This window comes from Microcebus murinus, chromosome 1 (assembly GCF_040939455.1).
Source record: "Microcebus murinus isolate Inina chromosome 1, M.murinus_Inina_mat1.0, whole genome shotgun sequence".
Classification (NCBI taxonomy): domain Eukaryota; kingdom Metazoa; phylum Chordata; class Mammalia; order Primates; family Cheirogaleidae; genus Microcebus; species Microcebus murinus.
Window position 1 is genome coordinate 78,677,175 of NC_134104.1, and position 25,949 is coordinate 78,703,123.

Here is a 25,949-nt window from a genome sequence, read left to right on the forward strand (position 1 = left end):
GGCTTTGCTAGTGATTGTCTCTGTGACCTTAGCCTAGTCATTTAACCTCTCTGAGCTCTTCCTTAGAAATGGGAGTAGAATGCATCATGCAGTCAGAAACATTTGTGGATAAACATGGCTTGCAGCAGGGAAGAAGTAGAGCAGAGGGCGTTGGAAGTAGCAACATAGAGTGTCCCCAACAAATATCATGGAAGTGTAGAACTGCTGGGACCAGATGCCCAAGACTGGCCCTCTGGGCTGTGAGAAGTGGGTGGCCCCAGGTGGGGAGAAATCATGGGAAAGGGAAAGCTTGGTCCATATCATATGCACACAGCCCTGTTCCTTCCTCATCCTCTGAGTTGGAATGTTTCTTAGCCTGTCCGCTCTCACCTGCTCCAGGACCTTTGCACATACTGCTCCCTTCTTGCCTCTTGCTAACTGCCATATGGCCTCATGGCTAAATTTAAGAATCACCATCTCAGGCAGCCTTTTTATGGCAGTATTCCCAGTCTAGGTCCCTTCCTTACAGCACCTGGCAGTGCTTACCTAGCTATAGCACTTACACTGTAGCACTTACCACACTGTATTAGTTGGCTTGTATATCAGTGTCCCCCACCCAGCTGTGCACACCTCTGGGGAGTGGGGGCTGTAGCTGGATCCTCCCCATATCCCCAGCTCCTTACACTGGAACTGGCTTATGGAAGGTCCAATGAAGGTATGTTGAGTAAGTGAATGAGCGAGGGAGTGAATGAACATATGCTCAGGGTCAGACAGCAATGGTTAAAGGGATCCAGAGGGTAATGGGGACCCCAGCTCTCTCTGCTGGGCATCAGATAACTGGTTAGAGAGCCTCCAACCCTCCCCAAGACTAGCTGTGATTCATTCCCACAACACAACTTTTCTTCTGTAACATTTACCCCAACTTGGAATTATATAATTGTTTATATGATTATTTGAATCACATCCTTATCCCGTTAGACTTTAAGTCTCCGAAGCACCGGCTTTCTCTATTCTTGCTCATCACAGTTTTCCCTGGTGCTCAGCACAATGCCTGGCACTTAGTAGTTGTCCAGGAAATACTTGAAGAATAAATGAACGAACACTGGAGGGAAGGAGCCTATTCCCCCAACCAGACCCAGGGTCAGCACGCTCAGGGGGGAAATGCAGAAGCCACAAACTATTACACTCACTCCCACTGCAACTTGCTGCATTCTCTACCTCTTAAAGGGCTTCTGCACTCTTATTGCCACTTTCCTAGTCCTCTTCCCTTCCAGAGGGAGCCCCCAAACTCTCCCTTCCAGAGACCTGAATGGGCTTAATAAATTTTCCCAAGTACCTTAGTTTATTCGGTCCCTGCTATGTGCCAAGCACTGTTGAACATTTTCCTGTCTCTATATTTTATATAAGCTTCATATTAATAAAAAATATTAGCTAACATTTTTGAGCACTTACTATGATCCTGGCACATTCTCTACATGTGTTAGCAGATTTAACAATCTCATGAGATAGAAATGATCACCACACCTTTTTACAGATGAGGGCATTGAGGCAGAGAGGTGTAAGAAACCAAAGAGCTGGGCTTTGAACCCAGGTCTGCCTAAACTCTAAATTGGCAGTCCTTCCCACTGCACTACCTAGTCGCCCCTCAATTTCTGGATTCTAATCCCGGGTCTGGCCACGCAGGTTTAGAGCTAAGGATTGCTGTCCAGGTCCCTTGCCCTGGTGCCACCCTGGAGGAGGGGATTTGGTCAGGGGCTGAGGACAGTCCAAAGCAGCTTACCCTCCCTTGCTGTGCCCACTCTCCATGCTCAGAGAGGGCAAGAACTGGCTCCTTGGGGGCTGCAAATGCCCCTATGAGGCAGGTGGAATGGGGGAAGAGAGAGGGAGCTCCCCACTTCCGAGCCTCAACACCCAGCTCTCACTGGCTTCTCTTTTTAAGCAGTAACTTGGGACATCTAATTTTCTGCCCCCAGGAAATGTGTAATTAGCCGACACTAGGCAGACTAAAACCTCATTCCCCCTCACTCCTTATCTGCCTCCAGAAAAGCCAGACAACTGCAAAGGTGCCCTCTTTCTTCCTCTGCCATAACCAGGGCCGCCCCCCTCCCTGCAACCCTGCTGGGTTTGAGGCATCATCCCAGGGCTTCCCGTAAGAACTAAGGTAGCAGGGTCAGGCCGCTCAGGTAGGAATGCACTGGGGAGGGGCCTTCCAGGAAGGGGCTAGCTTTTCTCCTTCCTTCTTTGCATCCCTTCCCCCACCTTTTCTCAGTCTTGGAAAGTTCTTAGAGTAGATGGGCCAGGAGGTGGGACCAGGGAGGGTCCAGCTGCTGAGGATGAGCGAACCTGAGTAAGGGAGTAAGGGGCATGGTGTGGGTGTAGCATGGGGAAGTGTAATGTGCCACTGTCTGCGGTCTCGTGGCCCAGTGCCAGGAAAGGGGTGTCCTTGCAAGGAGAAGACGTCTGGATACACGAGGAGGGAGGAATGTATGGTGTGCTGCAGAAGGAAACATCCCACAGAGTACCATAGTCACCCCGGATTTTGGGGCTCAAGATGTCCCTCAAGATTCTTGGCCTGGGGCGCACACATCAAGTGTCCCCCTGATTGTCGGGCTCCCAGGGCCCCTCCTCCTTTGGGTGCTTAAAGTCTACGCTCCCGCCCTCCCTGCGGACCCAGTAGGGGGCGATGTCACACCTCCGCAGGTGGAGCCCCCACCCCAGCGTCTCCGCGCACTCCACACAGACTCCCTCTATACTGGTCAAGGTGACGGGATAGGGTCACCACCGGTGAGGTAGTCTCTTCAGGAGTCATGGACCACCGACTCCCCATTCCTGAGCCTCTGGATTAGGAAATGGACACTTGAGCACGACCTTGGAGCGCCCCCCCCCCTTTATCTGCGCCCTCAGCCGGGGAATGCGGAGCAGGGTGTGCAGGATGCCACTCGGGCCCGCGTCCCCTCCTCTGGCCGCTCGCAACACCTAGTCCCGTTGACAGCTCCGGCGCCTGGGCCCAAGGATGACCTCTGGCCCCCCGCATCGCCCCCCCCCACCCACCACCGGCAGGCCTCTCCCTCCGCCCCGACACGGGAAAGAAGGAGGCCTAGGCGGGGGAGAGGGGAAGGGCTCCGTCCCCTTACCCCTCCCCGAGTGAGGGGGGACGCCGAGGGCCAGAGCTCTGCGGGGCGCCCCTCCCCCGCCCGCGCTGCGGCGCGGCGCTGGGCTCCGTGGGGGGAATACTAAGGAGCCGGCGCCGCGGGAGCGCGCGGCAAGGGGCAGGGAGAGTCCGCGCCAACGCCGGCTGCGCCCGGGCCGCTCCCCGCCTCCTCTGTTCGCCGCCTGCAGCCGCCGCCCAGGCGCTGGACCGAACCGCAACCCTCCGACAGCGGCCGCCCCCGCCCTCGCCTGCCCCAGAGACCTCGATCCCAGCACCTGAAACAGCGGCCGCCTGCTCCCAGGCCTGCAGCTGCACTAGCGCCTAGCTGCAGCCCCCACTGAGAATCCCTCTAGGAAGCTCTGCCCTGCCTGGAAGCAGCCCGGGAGATCTGGGGGCGCGACATGCGAACCCCACATCTATGTTCCACAGTGTCTGTCTATGCCTCTGCGCCTACCGGGTCCTGCCCAACAATGCTCTGATTTAGGATATGCAGGTACCTCAGGAAGCTGTTCCAAGCCGAGCAAACCCAAGGGCCCCTAGCGACACTGGGAAAATGATGGCACCTGCCCCCGCCCCCGCCTCTGCCCCAGCCTGGCCTGGTTCTGAGGCCAGGAAACCTCTGAGCGCTCCCCACCGCTTTCTCCTTTGACATTTCCAGAAGCTGTTTTCCTAACCCTCTCCCTGCTTCTTGTTATTTATCCTCTGAACCTTTCAAGTGTGCAGGCAAGTCTCTGGGTGGGAATCCCAGCCCCGGGCCTCACTTACTGGCTCAGCGACTTTGGGCAAGTTACTTAACCTCTCCTTTTCCTCCTCTGTAAAAAGGAGATAAAAATATTTCCTTCTCAGGCTGGGTTGCTGTGAGATTAAATAAGATCTGTGTGTATAAATGGGGCATGTAGCCCAGTGCCTGGGCATAGTAAGCACTCAATAAAGCGGAGCCGTGCTTCAGGGTGCTTCATGCCTCAGCGTCTGAACACTAGTGGCTCTCACCCCCTTTGTCCTTGGCCACGTGACCCTGGGAACTGACCAAGCCCTTCTCCTCTGGGCTCCTTCAGAGGCAATATGTGTGAAAGGACTCTGGGAAGCACCCTCCAGACTGCTGTGTCTGCTCCCGCCCCAGGAAGGTCACAGCCTAAGGCCAGGCAGCCAGTGCTTCCAGGCCTGCAATGAGCTAACCCCTAGCTGCAGCTGGCCACTTAGGAGTCCCCTAGGAAGCTCTGCCCTGCCTGGAAGCATCCGGGTCCAGCCCAGCAATCCTCTGTGCCCCAGAAGGAAAGAGCTCTGCTGTGGTTTGCTCTCCATCATTAAGGCCCCACTTCCAAGAAGTTTGTTAGATGCTCACAGCAATAAGGCCCGAGCACAAAAGGGAAATTGAGCCTGGACAGGCCTGGATCCTGGTCTCCCAGTGACTCCAGGGAATTGTGAAGGCTCAGCAGCCTGGGATTGTGAACTTGAGGGAATCAGGAATCCCGCTTGAGGAAGAGGAATAAGAAGGGGCCAGAGAATCATCTTATTGCCTTTATTCTGCTGTCGGCCCAGCTGGCCCCACTGCAGGGCACAGGGCCAAGCTTTTTACACACTCACCCATGCTCTCTGTGCAGGCCAGTGCGTGCACACACACACACACACACACACACACTTACACACACACTCACACACATCCCATATCTGGCTCTGAGAGTCAGTCTCTGGGGGCATAGGGGCTGCTCTTCAGCCTGCCCCTACCTGCCCTTTTATGACAGCACCAAGGGCAGGGGTGGGGACAGGGCCCTCAGCCCCCAGAACAAGTCCCTGTGCAAACTGGAGGTGTCAGCTGGCTTCAGGATGGGGGGGCGGGGGTGTCACATTTCCCCATTCCCAGAGTCCTCTCCTCCAGTTCCTGAGGGAGGGACAGCTCTGCCTACCTGGGGGGCCAGACCCCTGCCAGGGCTGGGCCCCACAGAACCCAGGCTTACTCCCCACCTGACCCTGCCAGGACCTCTAGCACTGAAGAACAGACAAGTCTGAGGTTGTGGGGATCCCCCACTGGAAGGCAGGAAGGCCTGAGCCCCAAGGGGTCTGGGGAGGGGTCATCACCCCATCTCCTAATCCATCTTCAATATGAAGAGGTTTGGGGCACACTTCCTGGGGAGGGAGCACAGGCCCGAAGAAGTCCCAGCTTGGGCTCTCCCCGAACTTCCATCTTCTGGGCCACAGCCTAAGGCCAGGCATCCAAAAGTCCAAAAGTCCAGCCGGCTGGTCAGAATCCCTGCACAGTCCTTGGAGGGTATCCCTCCAGTGGGAGCTGGATGTCAGACCTGCACGGGCAGCGTCTGGTTCATTTGCAGCCGCATGTCCTGGATACTGCTGAGGATCTTCTTCTGGTGGCCAGCTAAGGTGACCCCGATCCGCAGCAGGTCTCTGCAGATGGAGCAAAGGCAGGATCAGTCTCTTCCCTCCTGTCTACTACCCTGGGCCCTGTCTACAGCCCCCTGCCCTGCCACTCCAAATCTGAGACACTTACTCTGCAGTCATCTGGGCCACCAGGTCGAAGGATGCGAACCCTGCACTGACAAAGCTCTCCTTGTACCGCCCCATCTTGATGGCATCCAGCCAATCACCAACTGTCGTGAAGGTTGTATAATCTGGGACCGTGCGGTCCAGGAGGGGCTGTGACATGCTGCGGGAAGAGAAAGGCATAGTGAGTCCTGAGGACAGGATGCAGGGATAGGGCTGCTGGCCCAGTGAGAACAGAGGCAGAGGTACTGACCCAGACTGGGCACTGGCGATGACCTTGAGGCTGGCAGCATTGCGGATGAGCTTGTCCAGGGTATTGACGATCTGGGAGAACTTGGGCCTGAGGTTTCGGTCCCGCACCCAGCAGTCCAGCATGAGCTGGTGCAGTGCCGTGGGGCAGTCCATGGGTGGGGGCAGCCGGTAATCCTGTTCCACGGCATTGATGACCTGGGTGAGGGCAGGGAAAGCAAGAGTAAGCCACCACGCTGCTCCCCAGCCAGCTCCCACCCACCCAACCACTCTGGCTTGGCCCCACTCACATCCTGGTTGCTCATGTCCCAGTAGGGTCGCTCTCCATAGCTCATGACCTCCCACATGACAATTCCGTAGCTCCAGACATCACTAGCAGAAGTGAATTTCCGATAGGCTATGGCCTCCGGGGCAGTCCAGCGAATGGGGATCTTTCCGCCCTGGTGGGGGGGGCACACGCCCTTCACCCTGTGACTCAGGGCTGCCCCCCAGCCCCAAGCCCCTGCCTGGTTGGCCCCGCCCCCAGTCTCCCTCCCGGCTGCTTCCTGTACCAGGGAGCTGGTGTAGGTAGGATCGGAGGGGTCATCTTCCAGGAAGCGGGAGAGGCCAAAGTCTGACACTTTGCACACCAGGTTGCTGTTGACAAGGATATTGCGGGCAGCCAGGTCACGGTGCACGTAGTTCATCTCGGACAGGTACTTCATGCCAGCAGCAATGCCCCGCAACATGCCAACCAGCTGGATAACCGTGAACTGCCCATCGTTGAGCTGAAAGCAACAAGCAGGCTCAAGTGGGCCCATCACCTCTCTCCTGGCCCCTGGTCTGACTGCCTGCCCGCCCTCTCCAATCCTCAGAGACTATGCCCGTCTATCCTGCAAACATGTCCAGAGTGTACTGAGGGTGGTAAGTAAGCTGCCCTACTATGTGTCATGCATCTTGTCTACAACATCTCAATTAATCCCCACAAGGACTCAATAGCACTTACCACTCCCATTTTACAACCAAGGTAGCTGAGACTCATAGAGGTTAAGTAACTTGCCTGAGGTTACACAGGCAGTAAGGAGCAGAGTCAGGATGTGAACTCTGATCATTCTGGCTCTGAAAAGCCCTCTGTTTCTACACCATGCCACCTCAATAAACATTTGTGTACTTGAGTAGGGTCTATCTGACCTGGGGGAGGGGTGGCTGGCCTGACCCAGCTCTCTGGGGGAAGGAGAAAGGCTGGGAGGTGGCTCTTACCCGTAGAAAGGAGTCCAGGGCGCAGTTCTCCATGAACTCGGTGAGGATCATAACCGGCCGACTTTTGGTGACCACACCCTCCAGCCGGATTATGTTGGGGTGATCAAACTGCCCCATGATGGAGGCCTCGCTCAGGAAGTCCCGCCGCTGCCTCTCAGTGTAGCCCACCTTCAGCGTCTTGATGGCCACAAACACCTCCCGGCGGCCCGGCTGTTTAAGGCGACCACGGCACACTTCCCCAAACTCCCCTGCAGGTCACAGGGCACAGGTCATGAGCTACTTCTGGGATCACCCCTGTACCCAGCCCACCTCCACCCCCCACCCCACTGTGCACCAGGGAACTCACCAGCTCCAATCACCTCCTCGATCTTGACACAGGACACATCGATCTCCTTGGCAAACTCCCGAACAGCCTCGTTAGGGTCCTCATAGGTAAAAGGGTCAATATACACCTTCATACCAGGAGCAACTGGAGGGAGAAGAGGTGGACATGAGAGAGTGACAGATCTTCAGGCCAGCCTCTCAGGCTGGGGACAGCCGGACAGCTCCTCAAGCCTCATCCTCAGACTCTCAGGCCTGATGGGCCCATAACTCTCCGCTGAGCCTGACCCACATTCTCCTGTGTCCATGCCCTACCCCCAGCCCACGAGAACTGCCAGTGGCCACAAAGGCTGGACATCTAGGATTCTTGTCTTCTTCTTTCTCCCTCTTGTCTCATCACGCCCAAACCTCCCCTTGTTTCCAGTGCCCCAACCTTGTCAGGCCATCAACACTCAGACTATTGCAATAGCCTCCTAGCTGGGCTCTCTGCCTCTGGACTTTTCCCATCGAGCTATCCTGCATACCGCTGTCTTCCTAACACAATACTTTCATTGTATTACTCTGGGCTTGAGAGCCTTTCCAATTACCTGTGGTGGAGTCAAGTCCAAACCCCTCTGCCTGCCTTTCACGACCCTCCGAGGACTGGCCAGCCCTGCTTCCCAGCAGCTGTCAAACCAGTCTTCTCACTGCCCCCACAGTTGGGCTCTCTCCACACCCCACCCACTACCTTCCAGAGGCTCCCTCCCCCCACTTCTCAAAACCCTGCTTGCTCATCCTGCCTGGCTCAACTCAAGCCCACCTCCTCCAGGAAGCCTTCCTCTTCTCTAAACTCTACTGCCCTTTACAACAGGAACACCTGGCTCAGCACTTAATTGTTCTCTAATTGCTTCCTGTGTGTATGTCTCTTGTCTCTCCCACAGGACTAACTGCCTTTGGGGCCAGAGGTCACATCTCAGTCACTTCTGGGGCTACAAGAGTGAGGTCGGGGCTCAGGGTACCTGGAATGAAGTAGGGGGCAGCAAATGGCACTTGCCTGGAAGTAAGAGGGAGGCATTCAGGGCACGTCTACAAGGAACGAAGTCCCAGGCAAGGAAAGGGGTGCCTCCAAGCCCTGCAGAGGACTGGGGAGAGGGCTGGGGGAGCTTGGGGAGGCAGGGGCGAGGAGACAAACTCACTGTATTGCTGCAGCTTCTCCGTGTACTCCGAATCAGAGCTGTGCCGCTGCTTCCTGGAGAAGAAGGGTGGTGGGTAGGCCTGAGATAAGTCCCAGAACCCTCTTTGTTTAGGGACCCTTGGGCTCACAGGAGGGGCAGAGAAGGCACAGGGGATGGCTTGGTATCTGGTCCCACATTTGGTGGTCACAGCAGCCTCTGGGTCTCTGGGCAAGGGGCTCAGAGGATTCAGTGCCCGAGGGATCTGCCAATAGATTCAGGGGACAGGGTGTGGGGGACCAGGAGAGGATAAAGGCGTGGACACGGGCTGCAGAGGCCTAGCCAGCAAGGAGAGCCTGGGGAGAGTTGGGCTCAGGAAGGCCGTGACCCTGGGTCTGAGGGAGGAGGAGGTTCATCTATGTGGCAGGAGGGCTCCAGGGTGCTAAAGGGAAGCTCTGGTCAGCCCATGAGAGCAGCCATGGGCCTGGGAGTACCTGAGGCAGACAATAGCGATGACCACGATGGCCGCCAGGAAGACAAGCCCAGCTGTAGCAGAGCCCACAATGAGGGGAAGCTGCTCCTGGAGCTGCTGGGCCCCGGAGCCTGGAGAGGAGAATGGGCTGGTGAGTGGAGGGTGGGCAGCACGGGCCGGGCAGGGCCAGGCGCAAGGCGTCTACGTACCTCTCTCACTTGTGGTCTCAAACTCGGCTGGGCGGCTGTATTGCCCGTAGCCAGCTACCGTGCGGGCACGGACCTGGACCACGTAGCGGGCGTCGGGCCGCAGCCCGTCCAGCTGCACGGAGTTCTTCTGGCTGGTCACTGTGGACGCGATGCCCTCACTCTGCAATGCCAGGAGGGAAGCAGCTTCCTCAGGCAGGTCCCGGGGCCCACCCACCTGTCCACAGCCAGGCCTGGCCCATGGCCCCTCAGTACCCAAGGCCTTGCTCCCAAGGGCCCCTGACACTACGTGGGGGGAATCTCCCCAGCCCAGCTCAGCCCAAGGCCTCCTCCTGCCCCTTGAGGCTCTGACCTTCTCAAAGTACTTCATCTCGTAGTCTAAGATGACGCCGTTAGGCCGCTCCGGGGGCGCCCAGGACAGGGTCAGGCTGCTTCCTGAGCTGCTGTGCAGGTGCAGCGTAGGCACTTCGGACGGGGCTGGAGAAGAGCAGCTGCTCACCAGGGGCTCCTTGGGCACTGGCATCCTTCCCAAAGACCCAGCTCCCACGGGACCCCTGGTGGTCCCTTAGCAGGCGCTGCCCTCCTGTGCCCCTCCTCACCAGCCTGGTTGGTGGTGATATTCACAGCAGCGTAGCGGGGCGGCAGAGGGCTCTTGCCCGAGACGCCGTTCACTGCCTGCACCTCGAAGGTGTAGCGTGTGTGGGCCAGCAGATGGCTGATGTAGACCCGGCGTTCCGTCAGGCCCAGCTGCCGAGGCACGAACTCCACATTGTCATCACAGCGTGAACAGGTCGAGGGCCCCCCGGCCCCAGGGCCCCCACGGCATTTCTTGCAGATGACATTGTACAGGAGGTCATCGCGGCCACCCAGGTCCCGGGGCTCACTCCACTCGAGGATCAGCGAGGTCTCATTCACATTGGAGATCACACCCCGGGGTGGAGATGGCACCGCTGAGGGGAACACGAGGGAGAAGGCAGTGAGCTGGGGGACCCAGGACCCACCTTCTGCCCAGAGGTCTGCACACTCCAACCTCTTCCTACCTCCTTGTCTTCCTCTGCTTTAGTAAGCAGAATACCTTTCCTATACCTCTTCATGGGGCAGACTCCATTTATCTTTCAAGACTCAACTTGTGATGTCACCTCCTCCTGGAAGCCTTCCTTGATTCATCCTCCCCCATCCTCTGCACTCCTATTGTGACACAATGCCGGGATAGCCTTCTACCCAGCACTTAGCACGTTACATGCTCATTTTGTGTTTTCACATCTGTCTCCAGGTTGTGAGCTCCTTTAGGACAGTGACTATATCTTCTCTTCTACCTCTCCAGCACAATGCCTGGCACACTAAAGGCCAGAGCAGGAAGAAAGTGGGAAGATGAGGCTCCCTCCATGGTTAGAGTTGGGCCAGGAGAGCAGCAATTCTCTACAGTGGAAAGGGCGATGGGCTAGAGGGCCCCCGTCGGTTCCTAATGCCAGCTAGGAGCTAGCAGCTGCTTATTAAGTGCTGGGGGAAGGAATGAGCCAGCCGACCTGCATTCTGACTCAGGGGCAGTCACCTCCCCACTGTGCCATCTTGAGCACATCTAACCTCCCTGAGCCTCAGATCCCCATCTGGAAAATGGGGATACATAGTGACTGCTTAAGCCCACCGGGCTGGCCCCCAGGGGAAGGCTGGGGAGGGTGAGAGAGGACGAGTTCACTCACTGGTACAGGCACTGTCTGCAGAGTCCGAGTCTGCGCGGTAGAAGTTATTGTGGCAGGTGCAGATGCTGGCAGCTGGTGAGGTGGTGCGGCTGTTGGGGGGGCAGGGGAGGCAAGGGCCCTCTCCCTGCTTCGCCTTGTAGCTCCCAGGGGGGCAGGCTATGGGGGAGAAGAGGATGGACGGTGCTCAGCCCTTTCCCCAAAGACACCAGGCCTCCACAGCCCCGTGAGAACCTGGCTCGTCCCCAGCCTGGGTCTTGGCCCCTCCGCCTCCTACACTGTGGGGGCAACGCTGGGATTGCCCAACTTCGGCTGCAGCTACAAAAGGCCCTTTTGCCCCACGGAAACCCCATGTCAGCGGATTCCTCCCGCCCCGGCCCCCCTCAACCCAAGCCCGGGGCCTCACGGACGAAGACGTCAGCCCATCACTTGGACAGCCTGGGCTTGTTGAGGCAGGGAAGTGAGAGAGAGGAGGAGGAAGTGGAGGGGGCGTGCTATACGTACTACCTAACCACCCGAGCACTGTGCACATGGACTACTTCTCAAGGAGCAGATGAGTCCCCAAGGCAAAAAGGGGCATGGGGAAGAGACCAGCAGGCCAGCAGCACCCTGGACTCCATTGCAATGCCCCCACCCCTCCCTGAAGCTCTAGGAAAATAATTCTTGAGGACCCTCAGGGACATCCTAGAACATCCAGGAGGTGGGGCCTCCAAATTCCACACCCAACTTCTCTCCCTGCCTACCAGAGGCAGGGCAGCAGCTCCTTTCTGCCCTTGGGCAGGGTGGGGGCTGAGGAGGGGTGAGAAAAGGAGAGAAAGAAAGCAAGCAGGAAGGCTGGGGTCACCCAGAGTTCAGAGGCCTCAGAGCATCCGCAAGGGGACTCACCCCAGAGCGAGCCCAGAGCCCCATGTCTGAACAGCCCAGTCTCTTCTCCTGCCATTGACACTGGGCCCCAGGCGTAGGCTCTGCAGATTGCCCTTGTCTAGGGCGGCTATATAATTGATTATTCAAATTGGAGCATCTGAGAGTGAAAGGGGACACTAGTAATAATTATGTTAGGACAATGGGCATAAACCACGACTGTCCTGGACACAGTAAATATTGTCAGCCTACCTACATGACTACTTCTGGAGGGGGAATCACGCAGAGTGTAGAATGCCCAGAGCTGGGACTTGCCCTTTTCTGGGGTTTAATCTCCCCTCACCAAGGTGATATTCCATCCTAGCTCTTTTGAGCCCGTGGGGGAGGGGGCAGAGGCCAGGCCAGCATGGTTGCTATGGGAACCAGCATGCATTTCCTGCCAGGGACCTGCAGAGTGTCAGCCCCTCTTCAGGCTGTCAGGCTCATCACCCCACCCCCTTTCTCCACTTAGGAAGAGGAAATCTCAGGGCAGGTTCCCATAGAGAAGCGGAGAGGGGCCGGGTAAGGCACTATTCACCTTCCCACGACAACACCAAGCCTCACAGCCTGTTGCATGTCGCCAAGCCCCCTCACACTAGGGCGGTGGTAAGAGTCATCTCCCACCACTCAGAGCTACAGGGTACAAGCCCCAGGGAAGAGAATTGGGCAGAAGAAATGAAGACACGGCCCTGGGCCCCTTGTCCTGGATGCTAGAGCCCTGGATGAAGCTTTAGCACCGCCCCCCACCTTTCCTAGCTGCGGGGCCTTGAACACAGGGCCTCTCTCAGACCAATTTCCCTGTTGGCCAAATAGGGAGATCACGTGAATCTACCTTCCGATGTGTGGTGAGGGTCAAATGAGAGACCCCTACACAAATGGGTTTTATAACTGGGAGGCCTACTACATTGTAAGGTCTTATGAGCCTTGACAAGCCACCAGAGGCCAGCCTCCTAACCTCCTCATGTATAAAATAAAGGCAAAAAAGTCCCCGTCTTCCATGCATCCCAGTGCTCCTGAGACTCCCAGCCAATTTTGACACAGTGTTCATGCTCACATGTGCCAGGCGCTGTTCTAAGGGCACATGCGGCATTGCTCACTTAAGCCTCACTATAACCCTAGGAAGGAATCCTTAACATCTTCATTTTACAAATGAGCAAACCACAGTTCAGAGAGCTAAGTAACTTGCCCAAGGTCACATAAGTGGTAAGTGACAGAGTCAAGACTCAGGACTTTAGGGCCTGGGCACCTAACCACTGTGCTATATATACTACCTCTCAGTGAGTCCCCAAGGCAAAATGCTACCCACACATGAGGTGCCTGCAGCCCTGTACTTGCAGTGTGAAGCGTACACTAGGGGCAGGACAAAGGGGCAACTCTGCCCACCTCCTAGGCCCTTGACCAGGTGCTCCAGGTGCCAGCTTGTCAAGGATTCTTCATGTTTCTCTTTCTCTCTCTTTAGTTTCATTTTTCTCTTACTATCCTGTGTCTCTCCTTATCTCTCTTATCTTCCTTCTCTTAGCCCACATTTTCCACATGTGATACCCACTCTTCCCAGACCCGATGCCAGGTCTCCTAGACAGACAGCAAGCAGAGGCCGGGGGTGGTAGGTGGCTGTAGTCAAAGGCCTCCCTCCCATCCCCCCAAGGCCAGCCCCCACTCACGGCGGCACTGGGACTCCTTGGCAGCTGGCTCATGGCCGGTGGCACAGGTGCAGGCGCCCACAGGCACCATCCACTCCCCGTCGCCATTGCAGTAGAGCTTGAGTGGCACCGACACCTCCACAGCATTAGAGATGCAGGTGCCAGGAGCAATGACCAGCGAGGTGGGCTCCGCCCCAGTGAGGGTCTCCGGGAAGAGCGCGAAGCCTGCGGTGGTGGATGCACACTTCTTGTAGAAGGCACGCACAGAGATGAGTGACATGCAGGCGCCCTGGTCCTGGAAGGCCAGGTAGAAGCCAGCCTTGGAAAGTGGCCCGAAGCTGCGCACCTTGGTGTTGACACGGCCAGTATCGAGCCGAGAGAAGCTCTCATCAGGAGCAATGGTGTCCACTTTCACATAGGGGTTCTCCATCCAGAAGGGAGAGGAGGCCGAGGCCACATCGCTGTCAGCCTCGTAGTAGAAAAGGTTGAAGGTCTCCTTGCAGGAGCCAGGGATGTTGGGGATGCTATTGCAGTCACGCACGGTGAATTTGAGCTCCACGTAGACCCGCTGCACATCTCGCCGCCAGATGAAGCCCGTGCGAAGCCAGTTGTTCTGGCTTGACTCCTGCACATTACACACCTGGTATGTGCGGATGGGGTTCATGGCCTCGTCGTAGCCACTCACCTCCTCCCACTGCACATGGAACAATGAAAAAGACAGTGAGTGCCAACAATGGCCAAGTGTTTCCCTTGTGTCCAGATCTGCTATATTTACTCCACAGAGATGTTTCTGTGGTGTAGTGGCTCAGCACACAGGCTATATACGTTCAACTCCCACCTCTCTGCTTGCTATGTGACTACAGGCAAGTCACTTAACTGCCCCGTGCCTCAGTTTCCCCATCTGTAACATGGGGATAATAGACATGTAAGGAATATTGACTTTAAATGAATAAAGCACTTAGAACAGGGCTGGCAACTTGGTAAGTACTATATAAGCATTAGGATAATATTTATTATCTTTATACCTCAGTTTCATCATCTGTAAAATGGGACTGATTGGAATTAAATGGGGCTATGAGGAATTAAATCAGTCTAAAATATGTAAGGGGCTTAGAACAGTGCCTGACACAGAGCAGGCATTCAACAAATGCTGGCTGTCACTATCACCATCACACTGCACAACGAGTCCATGAGGAGGTGCATCTGTTGTCCTCATTTTAGAGATGAGGAAGCCAAGGCTCACAGAAGGCAGAGAGTTGCCCAAGGTCACACAGTCAGGCCTGGTGACTGCGGGGCCTATAGTGCCCTCGTACACCAGGGTTATAAGGCTTGATACAGCCATGAAGGCCACAGGGGTTAATTCAAATTATTTTAGAGATGTCAGTAGGACTACAAGAATTTAATAGTCAAGAAATGGAGACCCAGAAAAGTAAACTGCCTTGCTCAAGGTCACACAGCAAGTTAGAGATCTGGAACCAAAGTTTCCTCGTTTCTAAGCCAGGGCTCTTCCCAGAGACCCAGGAAGATGATAGGGATGAATGTGCAGAGGCGGCAGAGGGCAGAGAGGGATGGGAACAGACTGAAGACAGGCTGAGGAAGAACGGGACAAAGATGGGACTTATGGAGGGACACAGGCAGGCAGAAGAGAGAAAGGCAAGAGAAAAGCACTGGCAGAGGAGGACAATCAGGTGCTTCGGGAGGTGACAAGCGAGGAGGTGGGAATGCCACAGGAGGTGAGGGTGACAAGCAGAGGCAGCCCTTCCCAGGCCCTGGTGAGGTGAGGGGCACGGGCGCTGGGAGGTGGGGGGCAGCCTAACGGCAACCAGCGCTCAGGAGAATGATGGGAAAGTCTCACCCCACTTTCTGGATGAGCCGTCCATGCCAACTCAGACGTCACCCATCTTGTGTCCATGAGGGTCTCTGGGGAAACAACAGAAGAGAAAGGTCAGGGGCTAATGTCAGGATGGGGGAAAAGGTCGCTCAAGAAAGTCCAGGACCCAGGAGAGGCAACTCTCACCAGATACCCCACCCCACCCCAAGGCCTCAAAGTCCCCAGTTCCCCAACCCTACCCCAGAGGAGACCCTGCAGCCATCCCCAGAGATGTCACAGCCCCAAAGATGTCAAGTCTGGCAGGCTAGGGTGGGTGTCCCTGCTGACCCCAAGCCTGGGTTAATGAGGCGGGAGCAGAGGCCGGTTCACACACCTACAGGCTCTGCTAATCTCCACACAAAGGGGCCGGCAAGGCCTTTATCCTGGAACAAAGGGCTGTGTGCTTCAGACCCTGGCCCTGGCCTCCCCTGACTCCATTCCCAGCACAAAGGCCCAGCCCCACACACCGCCCAGGGAAAGGGGAGGGCAGTTACAGGCCAGAGCCAGCCCCTACCCAGCCTCCTACTCAGCACCCTACGGGGGATGGGGCAGGAGTGCTCTGTGAGGATGGGGTGTTGAGTCCCCAAGACCCAGTTCCTAGTTCAATTCTCCCTGCAATCCTTGGAAGAAGTGACTCCCTTTTACAGAGGAGATGCTCAGAGGAAATAAATATATTGCCTAAGGTAAAACTGCTGGGACTAGGGGTGAGGGGATGGAGAGTGGCTCAAATTCAGGTCTGTCTGACTCCAAAACTAACCGCTTGTAGTCTGACTGCAATAAGTCCCTCTACAAAGGAGAGACAGGAGAAAGCCTGGAGAACTAACTCCTGAGTATCCTTTAAGTCCCAACCAAGCTGCCACCTCCTCCAGGAGGCCTTCCCTGAACCTCCAAGTCAGGGTTAGATGCCGCCTTCTGTGCATTAAGTGCCAGAGGCTTTGTCATAACACAATCCTATGTTCTCAGCTGCAGTTTCTTTTCTGTTTCCCCCTCATAGGAGGGTCCCATTAATGTTTCTGACATAAACTCACTCCCCTAAGAATCTGGTTCTGGGTTCTAGCTGGACAATCTATTATCTGAAAGACAGTGCGACCCCAAGATCAGACCTGGGAGCAGGAAAGGGAGGGAAGAGGTTCCAACTCCTTTCCTGTAGCCTGGGAGGCAGGGCGGCCAGTAGTTCCTCCCTCAACTTTGAGCTGGAATGGGGCAGGGTCACCCCGAACATCTGGAGGTCTCTAAATCAACAGTGGGGCAGCCAGGGATGACCCAAACCCCACAGGCTATGGAACTGCAGCTTTCAGTGGTTTCTGGAGTCTGAGACTGAGCCCAAGACAGAGGAGGACCCAGTGGGTGGACAGGGCAGCTGTGACCCAAGTCCCCCATGTGAGGCCAGAGGGCAGGGAAGCAGCTGATTACTGCCCTGAGCAAGGCTCCCTCCTGCCGAACGGTCACCAGTCCCTGGATGACTGGGCCACAAGGTGAGCTCTCCCAGCCTCCTCCTCCTGGCCTGAGGACCCCTCTGGCAGGCAGGCAGGCAGGCAGGCAGGCAGGCAGACAGACAGACAGACAGACGCAGACATTTGGCAGGGGGTACTCGAGGGAAGCAAAGTGCTGGAAGGAAGCAGAGATGCTCAGCAGTAGGGCCCAGAGACAGGCGGCGACAGAGGCGGGCGGGCGGCCGAGCGGGAGGGATGTGCAGCGCCGGCGGGCTGGGCTCAGACAGCCGGGATGGCCGGCGGCGGACTACAAAGGACAGTGAGATGGAGAGACAAGGAGGCCCAAGGAGACGGAGGCAGAGAGGGAGGTTGCCAAGTGGCCCTTCCCCAGCCAGCAGCCCGGAGCGTCCCCGTCCCCGGGAGCCGGCCGAGCCGCGCGCCCCTCCCCCAGCCCGCCCGCGGCCCGAGCGGCGAGGGCTCCCTGCGCTCCTCGGCGGCTCCCTCCTCCCTCTCCCTCACTTCCTTCTGCTCAGCCTGTGCCAAACCCATCTGGAACTGTTTAAACCCAAATATTCAGCCCCCTCCCCCTCCAGCCAGATTCCTCCACAGTTTAAAACAAGCCCTGCGCTGGCTCTCAGAGGAGGGAGAGGAGGAGGGGACGGTGGGAGGCGGGCGGCAGGAGGGAGGGAGGCAGGGAGGCTCTTCATTTCTGTTTAATTTCTGGGGAGCGAGAGAGGGAGGGAGGGATCGGCCCTTGGCCATCGCTCAGCCTTGGCCATCGCTCAATCTCGGCACATTTTTCCCATTAATGAGGAGAGGACTTGGATTTCGAGTCATGTGTGCCTGAGGAAGGGCTCCGGTCACTCCGGTGGGGAGGGCGGGCGGCGGGCTCTCGTTTCCCCGCTTCTCTAGGGGAGAGGAGGGGAGGGGAGGCAGCGACCTGCTCGGCGGCCGAGCTGCCAGTGTCCGAGCCCCGGGAAGGGTGTGGGAGGAGGGGGCTGTGGAGTCTATCTGCCTGTGGCATGGGGAGGGACAGCCCCAGCCCACCTTTGCTCTGCGTGTGGCGCGTGCCTGTGCATGTGCTGTGCACACGGGCTGGGGCCGAGCATGTGAGGGACAGGGATAAGGACAAAAGCAGAGTGAGTGAGCAATCTCCAAACTCTGCCAGCTGCTCGGTGCACCCCACTCCCCTCTGCCCAACCATGTGTCTGCAAGAGGGAGTTGAGAGGGGAAGCTGGCCACCCCAGACACAGGGCTCTGGTAGGCAGGAAACCATACCTGCCCCCCCAAAAAGATACCAGGGAAGTGAGCACCAGGCGTGGGTTCTTTCTGGGACTGGAGCTCTGATGCTCAGGGGTGAAGCAACACCTCTTTCAGGTTTTCCACAGGGCCATGGAGAGAAGCCACGTGGCAGCAGCTGTGTGGCCCCCGCCTGTACACAAACACCCAGATGCACAGCACCCAGTTCTCAGTGGCTGGGCTCATCCCCCAACGCTGGGGCTAAAGAGTGACAAGTCAACACATATGGTGGACAAAAACACACAAAGCTACAGCCGCCCACAAACATGCACACAGCTTCACACAGAGCCATGGTCTGTCTTTCTCAGACACACAGATGCATATGGTACAAACAGATTAGTCTTCCTTAGACAGTCACATACAGTGAATCTTTCTTATACACAGATCTGGCTTGCCTTGGGCAGACCCACCCCTACAGCCTTCCTATGGACAGACTTTCTGAAACATGTGCATACGCAGAGGGCACGCACACCCAATCCAACAGTACGCTCTCCGCATACACCCAATTGCACACACTATCGCCAGCCACAAGCCAGTCTTCAGTGTAAAGTACAAACACAAACACCAGTTTCCCTGTGCAGACTTGGTGACATGCTCGTACACAGCCAGACTGCAATCAACTGCATACACACAGATGCCAATGGCACTGGAACTTGCCACAGCTCCCCCAAAGAGCACACAGACATAGTACAAATATCAATACCTAGAGTTTGTAAAGCCTCAGAAGTACATCCTGCATGCACATGCAACACACACACACACATACATACACACACACACTGTAAGCATGTTCTCTTTATGGCATGTCTTCAAGTGGTGTGGAAAGAGTTGGGAGAGGATAGTACCCTTGTCCTGTCCCCAAAATGGTGCCTCTTGCTCAGGCAGGGCAGCCACACAGGCCACTCTTGCAAGGGTCAGCCTTGGCGGGAGGCACTGGGAAGGCGCAAGGCCCTGCCCTGCGCTTCCTGTTGTCCTGGCGCAGGCAGGAGCTGTCAGTCAGGTCAGGAGGCTAGGGGTGGGGCAGGGGCATGAAGATGATTCTGGGTGTGGCTGGGTGTGGCCTCCCCAGGTATAGACCCTGCCCAAGCAGCAAGCCGCTTCCCTGCCAGCACAATGGCATTGTCTCAAGGGCCCCTGAGCCCTTGGGGAGGGGGTGGCACCATGAAGAGATTTGTCCCCAGGAGCTTTGAGCAAGGCTCTTCCATACACAAGTTGAAGACCATGAGGAGGGCCCGAAGAGGACACCATAGGCACCCTGACCTGTAGGAAAGGCACCTGCCATCTGCTCTGGTGAAGAGCCAGGCCCCATGGCACCCCAGGCCCAAGCACCCAGAGCACCCCATCCTGGGAGCAGGAGTGTCATTGAGACCCAGGAAACCAAAAAACAAACAACAACAAGAAAACAAAACTGATGACAGAGCAAGAAACTCCAGCCCAAACTCCAGACTGGAGATGTGGAGGTGGAAGGAAAGGTCAGGCCCCAGGCCAGGCCTGCAGAGTGTGCAGGGGCAGGAGGGCAGAAGCCAGGGTCTGGGCAGGGAGGAGCACCCTGCAGCCCTGCCTACAAAGAGAGGGGAAGAAAGCTCCATGCCAATTCCGTCTCTGAGGTAAATACCTTTCCTCTCTTCATGGAGTCCCCACCTCAGCCACCAAGCAGAAGGATCTGGTTCCCTGTCCTCCCCCACGTGTCTGTGCGCACACTCGTGTACCAGCCTGTACATTCAGGGTGGTCAGCTAGAGAAAGGGGTCTTGGGGGGAAGCTGCCACAGGACCTGGAGAGGATACATGTCATGGGGGAGCCTAACTCACCCAAGGCCACCTCCTCCCCTGCCACCGCCCCTTGGCCCCCTAGGCAGGGATGGAGGGGAGGGGAGCATCTCAGAACGGAGAACACATTTTGTTTTTCATTCTTCCCCTCAGATCATGGGGATTTATAATTAAATAAACCTGAGAGGAAAGAGAAGCAGGGAGAAGCCAGGGCAGAGAGCCCGGATGCCTCAGTGCTCATCTGTGCCCCCACCCCAGCCCTGGCCCTGCCAGCCAGCCAGAAGGATGGATGGACAGCTAGCTAGCCCTTCCATGAGCCCTTCCAGCCCTCCTCTGGGTTGCTGACCTAGGGGGTCTGGCCAGGAGGCTGGGGGCAGAGGGGACAGAAGGCCAGGCACCGGGACCAGCCCTTGGGGCAGGGGGCCTCTCCTACCTCATCAGGTGCCCAGCTGTACCCGGTCTCCCTCCACCCCCCACCCCCAGCTGCCCAATCCCGACAAACCAGTTTGACTCAGCACAACAGGCAGGGCTACAATTTTCAAACTATGCAGGCCTGGTGATTCAGCCTCTTCATGCTGTTTAATTAGTGGAAGGCCGGGTGACAGAGGCCTTGCCCATGGCAGCTTCAGTCTGCTTCGGCTTTCGAGGCTGCAGTGGTGGCGGCAGCAGCTCTGGCTAAGTGGAGGGCAGAGACAAGCAAACTGGTTCCCCCAAATACCTGCGCAGTCCCTCATCCGCAGCTCTGAAGCGCCAGCTCCTGACAAGGGATGGGGTGGGGGGTTCCAGAGGCAGCTCAAACAAGTGAGTGAGCCCCCCAAATCCCAGCTCGTTGTCTCCCCTCAGCTCCCACATCCTCAGTGGTCACTCCTGCTGTCTCTGAGGAAGTGGCGGACTCGCATACTGCCTTGTTCCCTCAGGGGCAGTTTCCACTGCAGTGACAACTCAGCATGGCTTGGCTGGAGCAGGATGTGTCCGCCTTACCTCTCAGGATCTGGTAACTGTTTCTCTTTTCTCAAAAGGATCTGTTCATGGTAGGGACCTCCCCAGCCTAATCTGGGCACAAGGGCCCTGTGGTTCAGACACCATTCCTCAACTCAGGCCCCATTCCTGGTCTGCTCGCCCTACCGGACCCCTCTCCTCCACCCACTCATGGTCCCGAACAGGAGAATGAGCTGGGCTTTGGGGGACTGGGGAGCATTACTTAAAAGGATAGTGACAAGGGGGCCCCATTTCCCTGTGTCTGTGCATAAATCCCAGGGCAACTGGGGGGGGGGGTGTTAGTCAATCAGAGGGCAAGGGGAGGGGTGTTTTTTCAACCAGGGAAAACAAGCAAGGAGCCTCCCTGGCTCCATCCACATGGAAAACTGATGAGATTCTGAGATCCTTGGATGCAGAGTCTTGGGGAACCCTCAGCGTTCAGGGAAGGAAGAGAATCCAGGTGCTAGACAGCATCTAACAAGTGGGTATATGAGAGGCAGCACCCACAGCTCCCAGACCCTGGGCCTAAATATAATGATCCTTAGATGCAGAAAGCCCAAAGGCCAAGTGCAAAGCAAATGGAAGGTTGGATTGAGGAAGCTGGAACCCCCACCTGTAAAGCTTGGGGCCTGAAGAGATCTTCAGTGCTAAGAGACCCGTGTAGCCCTGCCCTCTGGTCATAGCCCAGGACCTTGAAGTCCACCCATCCCATACTTCAAGCTCCAGAATAGAGGAGGGGGTATAGGCAGAGAACAGCTGCCCACTGACCCAGCTCTCTTCCAGTTTCTTCTCTCCTTGGAGCTGCAGGAAGATGGGGAGAGACATCCCCCCATCATCATTGTGTCCACTAACTTCCCTCCAGCACAGCAGGGGCACACACCTGTTTCATTGAGGCTCCCCAGGAGCAGACCCCAGGGAAATAATAATAATAATGAAAATAACAGCTAAGCCTTGAATAACAATGACTATGTGCTAAGCACTTTATGCATAGTAACAACTCAGTCCCCACAGCTACCCATGAGGTTGGTGCTGTAACCATCCCATCGCACAATGAGGGAGAACCAGAGAGAGTAGGTAGGTGGAAGGTCTGGGCTGGGGTTAGCGCCTGGCATCTCTCTTTCTTACAGTCTCACATGCACACAAACCAAAGAGCACAGGGTCTGAGGTATTGCAAAAGTGAAGGAATTGGTAAGAGCCACCCCGTAAGCACTGCTACTTCCTAGGGACACCCCACACTGGCCTGTCCTCCCAGCCAGGGAGTAGCCTGAGCTCTCACTCGATGATGGAGGAAAAGAGGAGGGGATGGGGAGAAAGTGGACTCTGCCTCCTGGTCGGTCCCCCAGCTCCTTGGTCTCATGCTTGGACACCAGCTCCTGCTAAGACCTGCCCCAGCGGGTCTGGGAGGTGTGAGGAAGGAAAAGGAGGAAGAGAGGAAGGAAGGGGTTAGCCTCCTCAGGTAGCCCTTGCTCACCTGACCCAAACCACACCCCCCACTCAGCTCTCAGCACTGGCACCTACCACACCCACAACAACGGCCTTGGGGCCCGACACACACGAGTGACATACAGCCCCCTCAGTGTGCGTATGAGTGCATGTGTGTCAAGGTCTCTTCTGGGCGAAGACACAGACCTGGCAACTGCAACAGGCTCCCTGGCTCACACCCTCAAGGCAATCAACAACAAAGCCCCACACAGGCTTCTCACGCCTGCGATCCTATCACACACTTGTGGGTGAGTGTTCGACAGTGTGGGCGCGACCTTGGTGGGTAGGTCTGAATTTGCATGTGCCCACCCGTGGGAATCGATCCGTCAGCACAGCGGGCTTAGAGATAAAAGGGGTCGGGGATCATAAGAACAGTTTTCCCATGGAGAAAATGAGAAAGCGCTAGAAGATGCCTTTCTCTCTGAACTGTGTTCTTTTTTCTTTCCAACCTTTAAGTTTCCCGATTGTGAGCACATGAACAAATCAAGTTACACAGAATGTATGTTTTTGTTCCTAAACTAAGAAAGTGACTTGATCTGTTAAAGATGCTCAAAATAAGTACTGCCTATATTCCAATTTCCCCCAAATTTCTGTGGTGTCCCTCTCACTACCTTAAGGAAGGTGTTTATCCCTCTCATTTAATGGCTCCAAAATTCGTTGAAAACGGGGTGTGTGTAAATGTGTGTGGGCCTCCCTATTGTTTGTGACCTGTGTTGGTGCCCCTGTCCGCGGCAGGCTTGTGTCAAGTGGCATGTGTGAGCTCTCCTGCCAAGGCCAACAACACTTGGGCTGTTCATCCAAGTACAATCATTGGGAAGCTGGAGCTACCCCCTCAGCAGCAGTCTTGGCAGGTTTCACAGAACCCATTGAGAAGCCGGGCCTTTTCCCACCGGTTAATGAGTAACGCACCGGTTCCCGTGCTGCCTAGGGCAAACCCCACAACTTCAGGGGTTCAAGGAAGACCCAAGTTCGGGGCGCCCCGCTAGAAGACGGAGGGGAGCCTCTGAGAAGGGTGCAACGCCCACGCACACAGCACCTCGCGCGTAGCTGGCGCTCAGCAAACCATAAACAATAACAGCCCCCCCACCGCCTCTCCACCCCCGCAGCCGTCCCCTGACAAAGCGGGGTGCACGCATTCACACTCTCGCAGTTAACTCCGGCGGGTTCCTAATCAGCGCCGCTCCCCCCACCTGGAGGGCCCCGCTTCACCTCCACCCGCCACTGCCCCGCGGCCCCCGCCTTGCCTGAGGGGTCGCCCACACTTCCCCGCCTCCGAGAGGTGTCGAGGGCCCCCGCTTCTCTGCCGCGAGTGTGAGATACTCCCACAAAAGCTCGCAGCCGGGCCGCGACTTTCGGCGACGCTCATCCCGAGTCCGGCTGCCCGCGGTCTCCCAACCCGCGGAGCGCCGGCTTCGGAGCCAGCTCCAGCCTCCGAGGCGGCTCCGGGGGCGTCCACCCCACCCCATCCTCCGGCCCTGAAGCGGGCGCGGGTGGCGGGGCCGCCTCCGACGTGCGCTCAGCTCGAATCGGACCCACACTGCCGGCCCTCCCTGGCCCGCAGTCCGGCGACCCGGGGCCCCTTACCCCGGGCGCGCCCCCCGACGCCCCTCACCTTCCAGCGCCCGGCAGCCGGCGGGCAGCAGCAGCGGCAGCAGCAGCAGCGGAGGGAGCAGTGGCAGGAGCCCCGGAGGCGGCGGTGGCGGCGGCGACAGCGGGCGGGCTCTGGCCATGGCCGGGGCGGCTCCGGGAGCCAAGCCGGGCCGCACCGGGCCGGGCCCCGCCGGCGGGGCTGCGAACACCCAAGGGAAGGTCCGCTCGGGGTCTTCGGGGAAGGTTTGCGTACGGTCTTAGGAGATCCGGGCAAGGAGGGGGTGCAATCCAGACGGGCAGCTCCGGGACCGAGGCGGCGCCGCGAGCCGCCGATTCCGGGAGGTGCGGGCAGGTCGGTCCCGCGGGAATCTGGACGGACCGGTCCAGGAGTATCGCGGGTGCTAGGAAGCTCGGTGCCGGAGGACTGGAGGAGGCGGGCCGGGACGGAAGGGTGCAGGTGGTCGTGGTTCACGGTGCACAGTAATCTGGCGGTCCGCCGCGGGCCTGACTTGGATCCGGGGCTTCAGGCGCGCGTGCCGTCCGGGGTCCGAGCTGGGATCTTGCTGCGCCGCTCACGTACTCACTTCTGCTGTGCCCTGCGCTGGCGCTGCCGCTCTGGGCGAGAGGGGCGGGACCGACCGCCTGCCCGTCAACGCCGCGGCCCCGCCCCTAGCGATTGGCCGCCCACTCACAGACCGCCCGGCTCGCTGGTTCTGCCTCGAGAGCGCTCAGCTGGAGTTCAGTTGGCCGCGCCTCCGTCGGGCCCACCCTCGGGGTCCCTGGGGCCTGGAGTGGGCGGGGCTACGGAAAAGATGAATTAGATTGGGCGGAGCGATACCGTCCATCAGAAGGAGAACCCCGCCCCCTGTTGCACATTGGCGATTAGTAATCGAAGCTGAGTCGGACGACCTGCCAGCCAGCTACAACGAGCCGGGGGCGCCCTCCGGTGGCCGGCGCGTGCCCTGGGACGCCCCCGTGTGGCTGCAGCTTAGGCACTACGGGGGGGGGGCGTCCGCCGGGCCTAGACCTTCTCGTTGTCAGTCTATGCATTCTCTCATTCAGCTGTGTATTTAATCGTTCATTCAACAAATATTTTTCAACACCCACAACGTGTCAAAGACTCTATAGTGCTACCGCAATACTAGACAGAGGTTTGTGTTGTCTTGGAGCTAGTTCAGCGGTGGGGGCAGGTAGGATTAAGTCATCCTGGTAGACTGTAACAAGCGTTATTGTAGAGGAAGAACAGTTCACGGAGCACATGTAAGGGGGACAGCTAATGTCCGGCCCTGAGGAAATGACATCCAAGCTGCAATAGGAAAGATGAGTAGTGAGGGAAGGATGTGCGTTGCGGGGCGGGGGAACACATGCACTTTGTGTGAAGACCTAGGGGAGAGAGAAACTGTGATTCATTGAGTGAATTGGGAAGTTCAGAATAACTTGCATGTAAGAGGGGCTGAAAGGAGGCTTAGAAGTAGGTGTGGGAGACCAAAGGATTCTTTGTGGGGGGAGCTCATGATAAGGCCTTTCTGAGAGCCAGGGTTTGAAGCAAGGGCATGACCCTATCAGATTACCATGGCTGCTGGCAGAGGATGAATGGCCAGGCAAGTATGGAAACGTGGGGCCGGTGAGGAGGCCGTGCAAGTGGTCGGGTAGGGGGAGATGCCGGCTTGGACTAGGGTGGTGGCCAAACGCCTGGAGACAGGCAGGCTTAAGACATATTTAGGAGGTAGAGTTCATGGGAGTTTGTGGTTGGGTGCTTGACAGATGTGGTAAATGAAGACAAGAAGAACTGCTAGGTTTCTGGTTTGGGCAAATGGATTTCTCCCCTATTCATTCCACAAACATATACAAAGTGCAATAAACACTTTGAAACAATAGCCCACACTTGTTGAGAGGTATTATAGCCTCGTTTCACAGATAAAACTGACATCAGAAAGGCACAGTGACTTGCCCCAAGTCACACAGCTAAAAAGTGGCAGAGGTGGGATTTGAACCCAGGACTATACAGCTTTTAGACACACTCATTCCA

General features: G+C 57.1%; 1 protein-coding gene across 1 annotated transcript; it reads right to left on the minus strand.

The window, feature by feature from the left end:
* Nucleotides 1–4,635: 4,635 nt before the first annotated feature.
* On the minus strand, nucleotides 4,636–24,511 carry EPHB3 (EPH receptor B3). Its single transcript, XM_012736855.3, has 16 exons — nucleotides 23,943–24,511; nucleotides 15,357–15,421; nucleotides 13,523–14,195; nucleotides 10,965–11,120; nucleotides 9,864–10,214; nucleotides 9,617–9,741; nucleotides 9,268–9,427; nucleotides 9,081–9,189; nucleotides 8,611–8,663; nucleotides 7,461–7,583; nucleotides 7,115–7,362; nucleotides 6,427–6,642; nucleotides 6,166–6,315; nucleotides 5,880–6,073; nucleotides 5,634–5,789; nucleotides 4,636–5,530 (listed from the first exon to the last, which is right to left on the minus strand). Exons 1-16 carry the CDS (start codon nucleotides 24,058–24,060, stop codon nucleotides 5,422–5,424), a joined length of 3,006 nt encoding a protein of 1,001 aa, XP_012592309.1. The 5' UTR covers nucleotides 24,061–24,511; the 3' UTR covers nucleotides 4,636–5,421.
* Nucleotides 24,512–25,949: the final 1,438 nt, after the last annotated feature.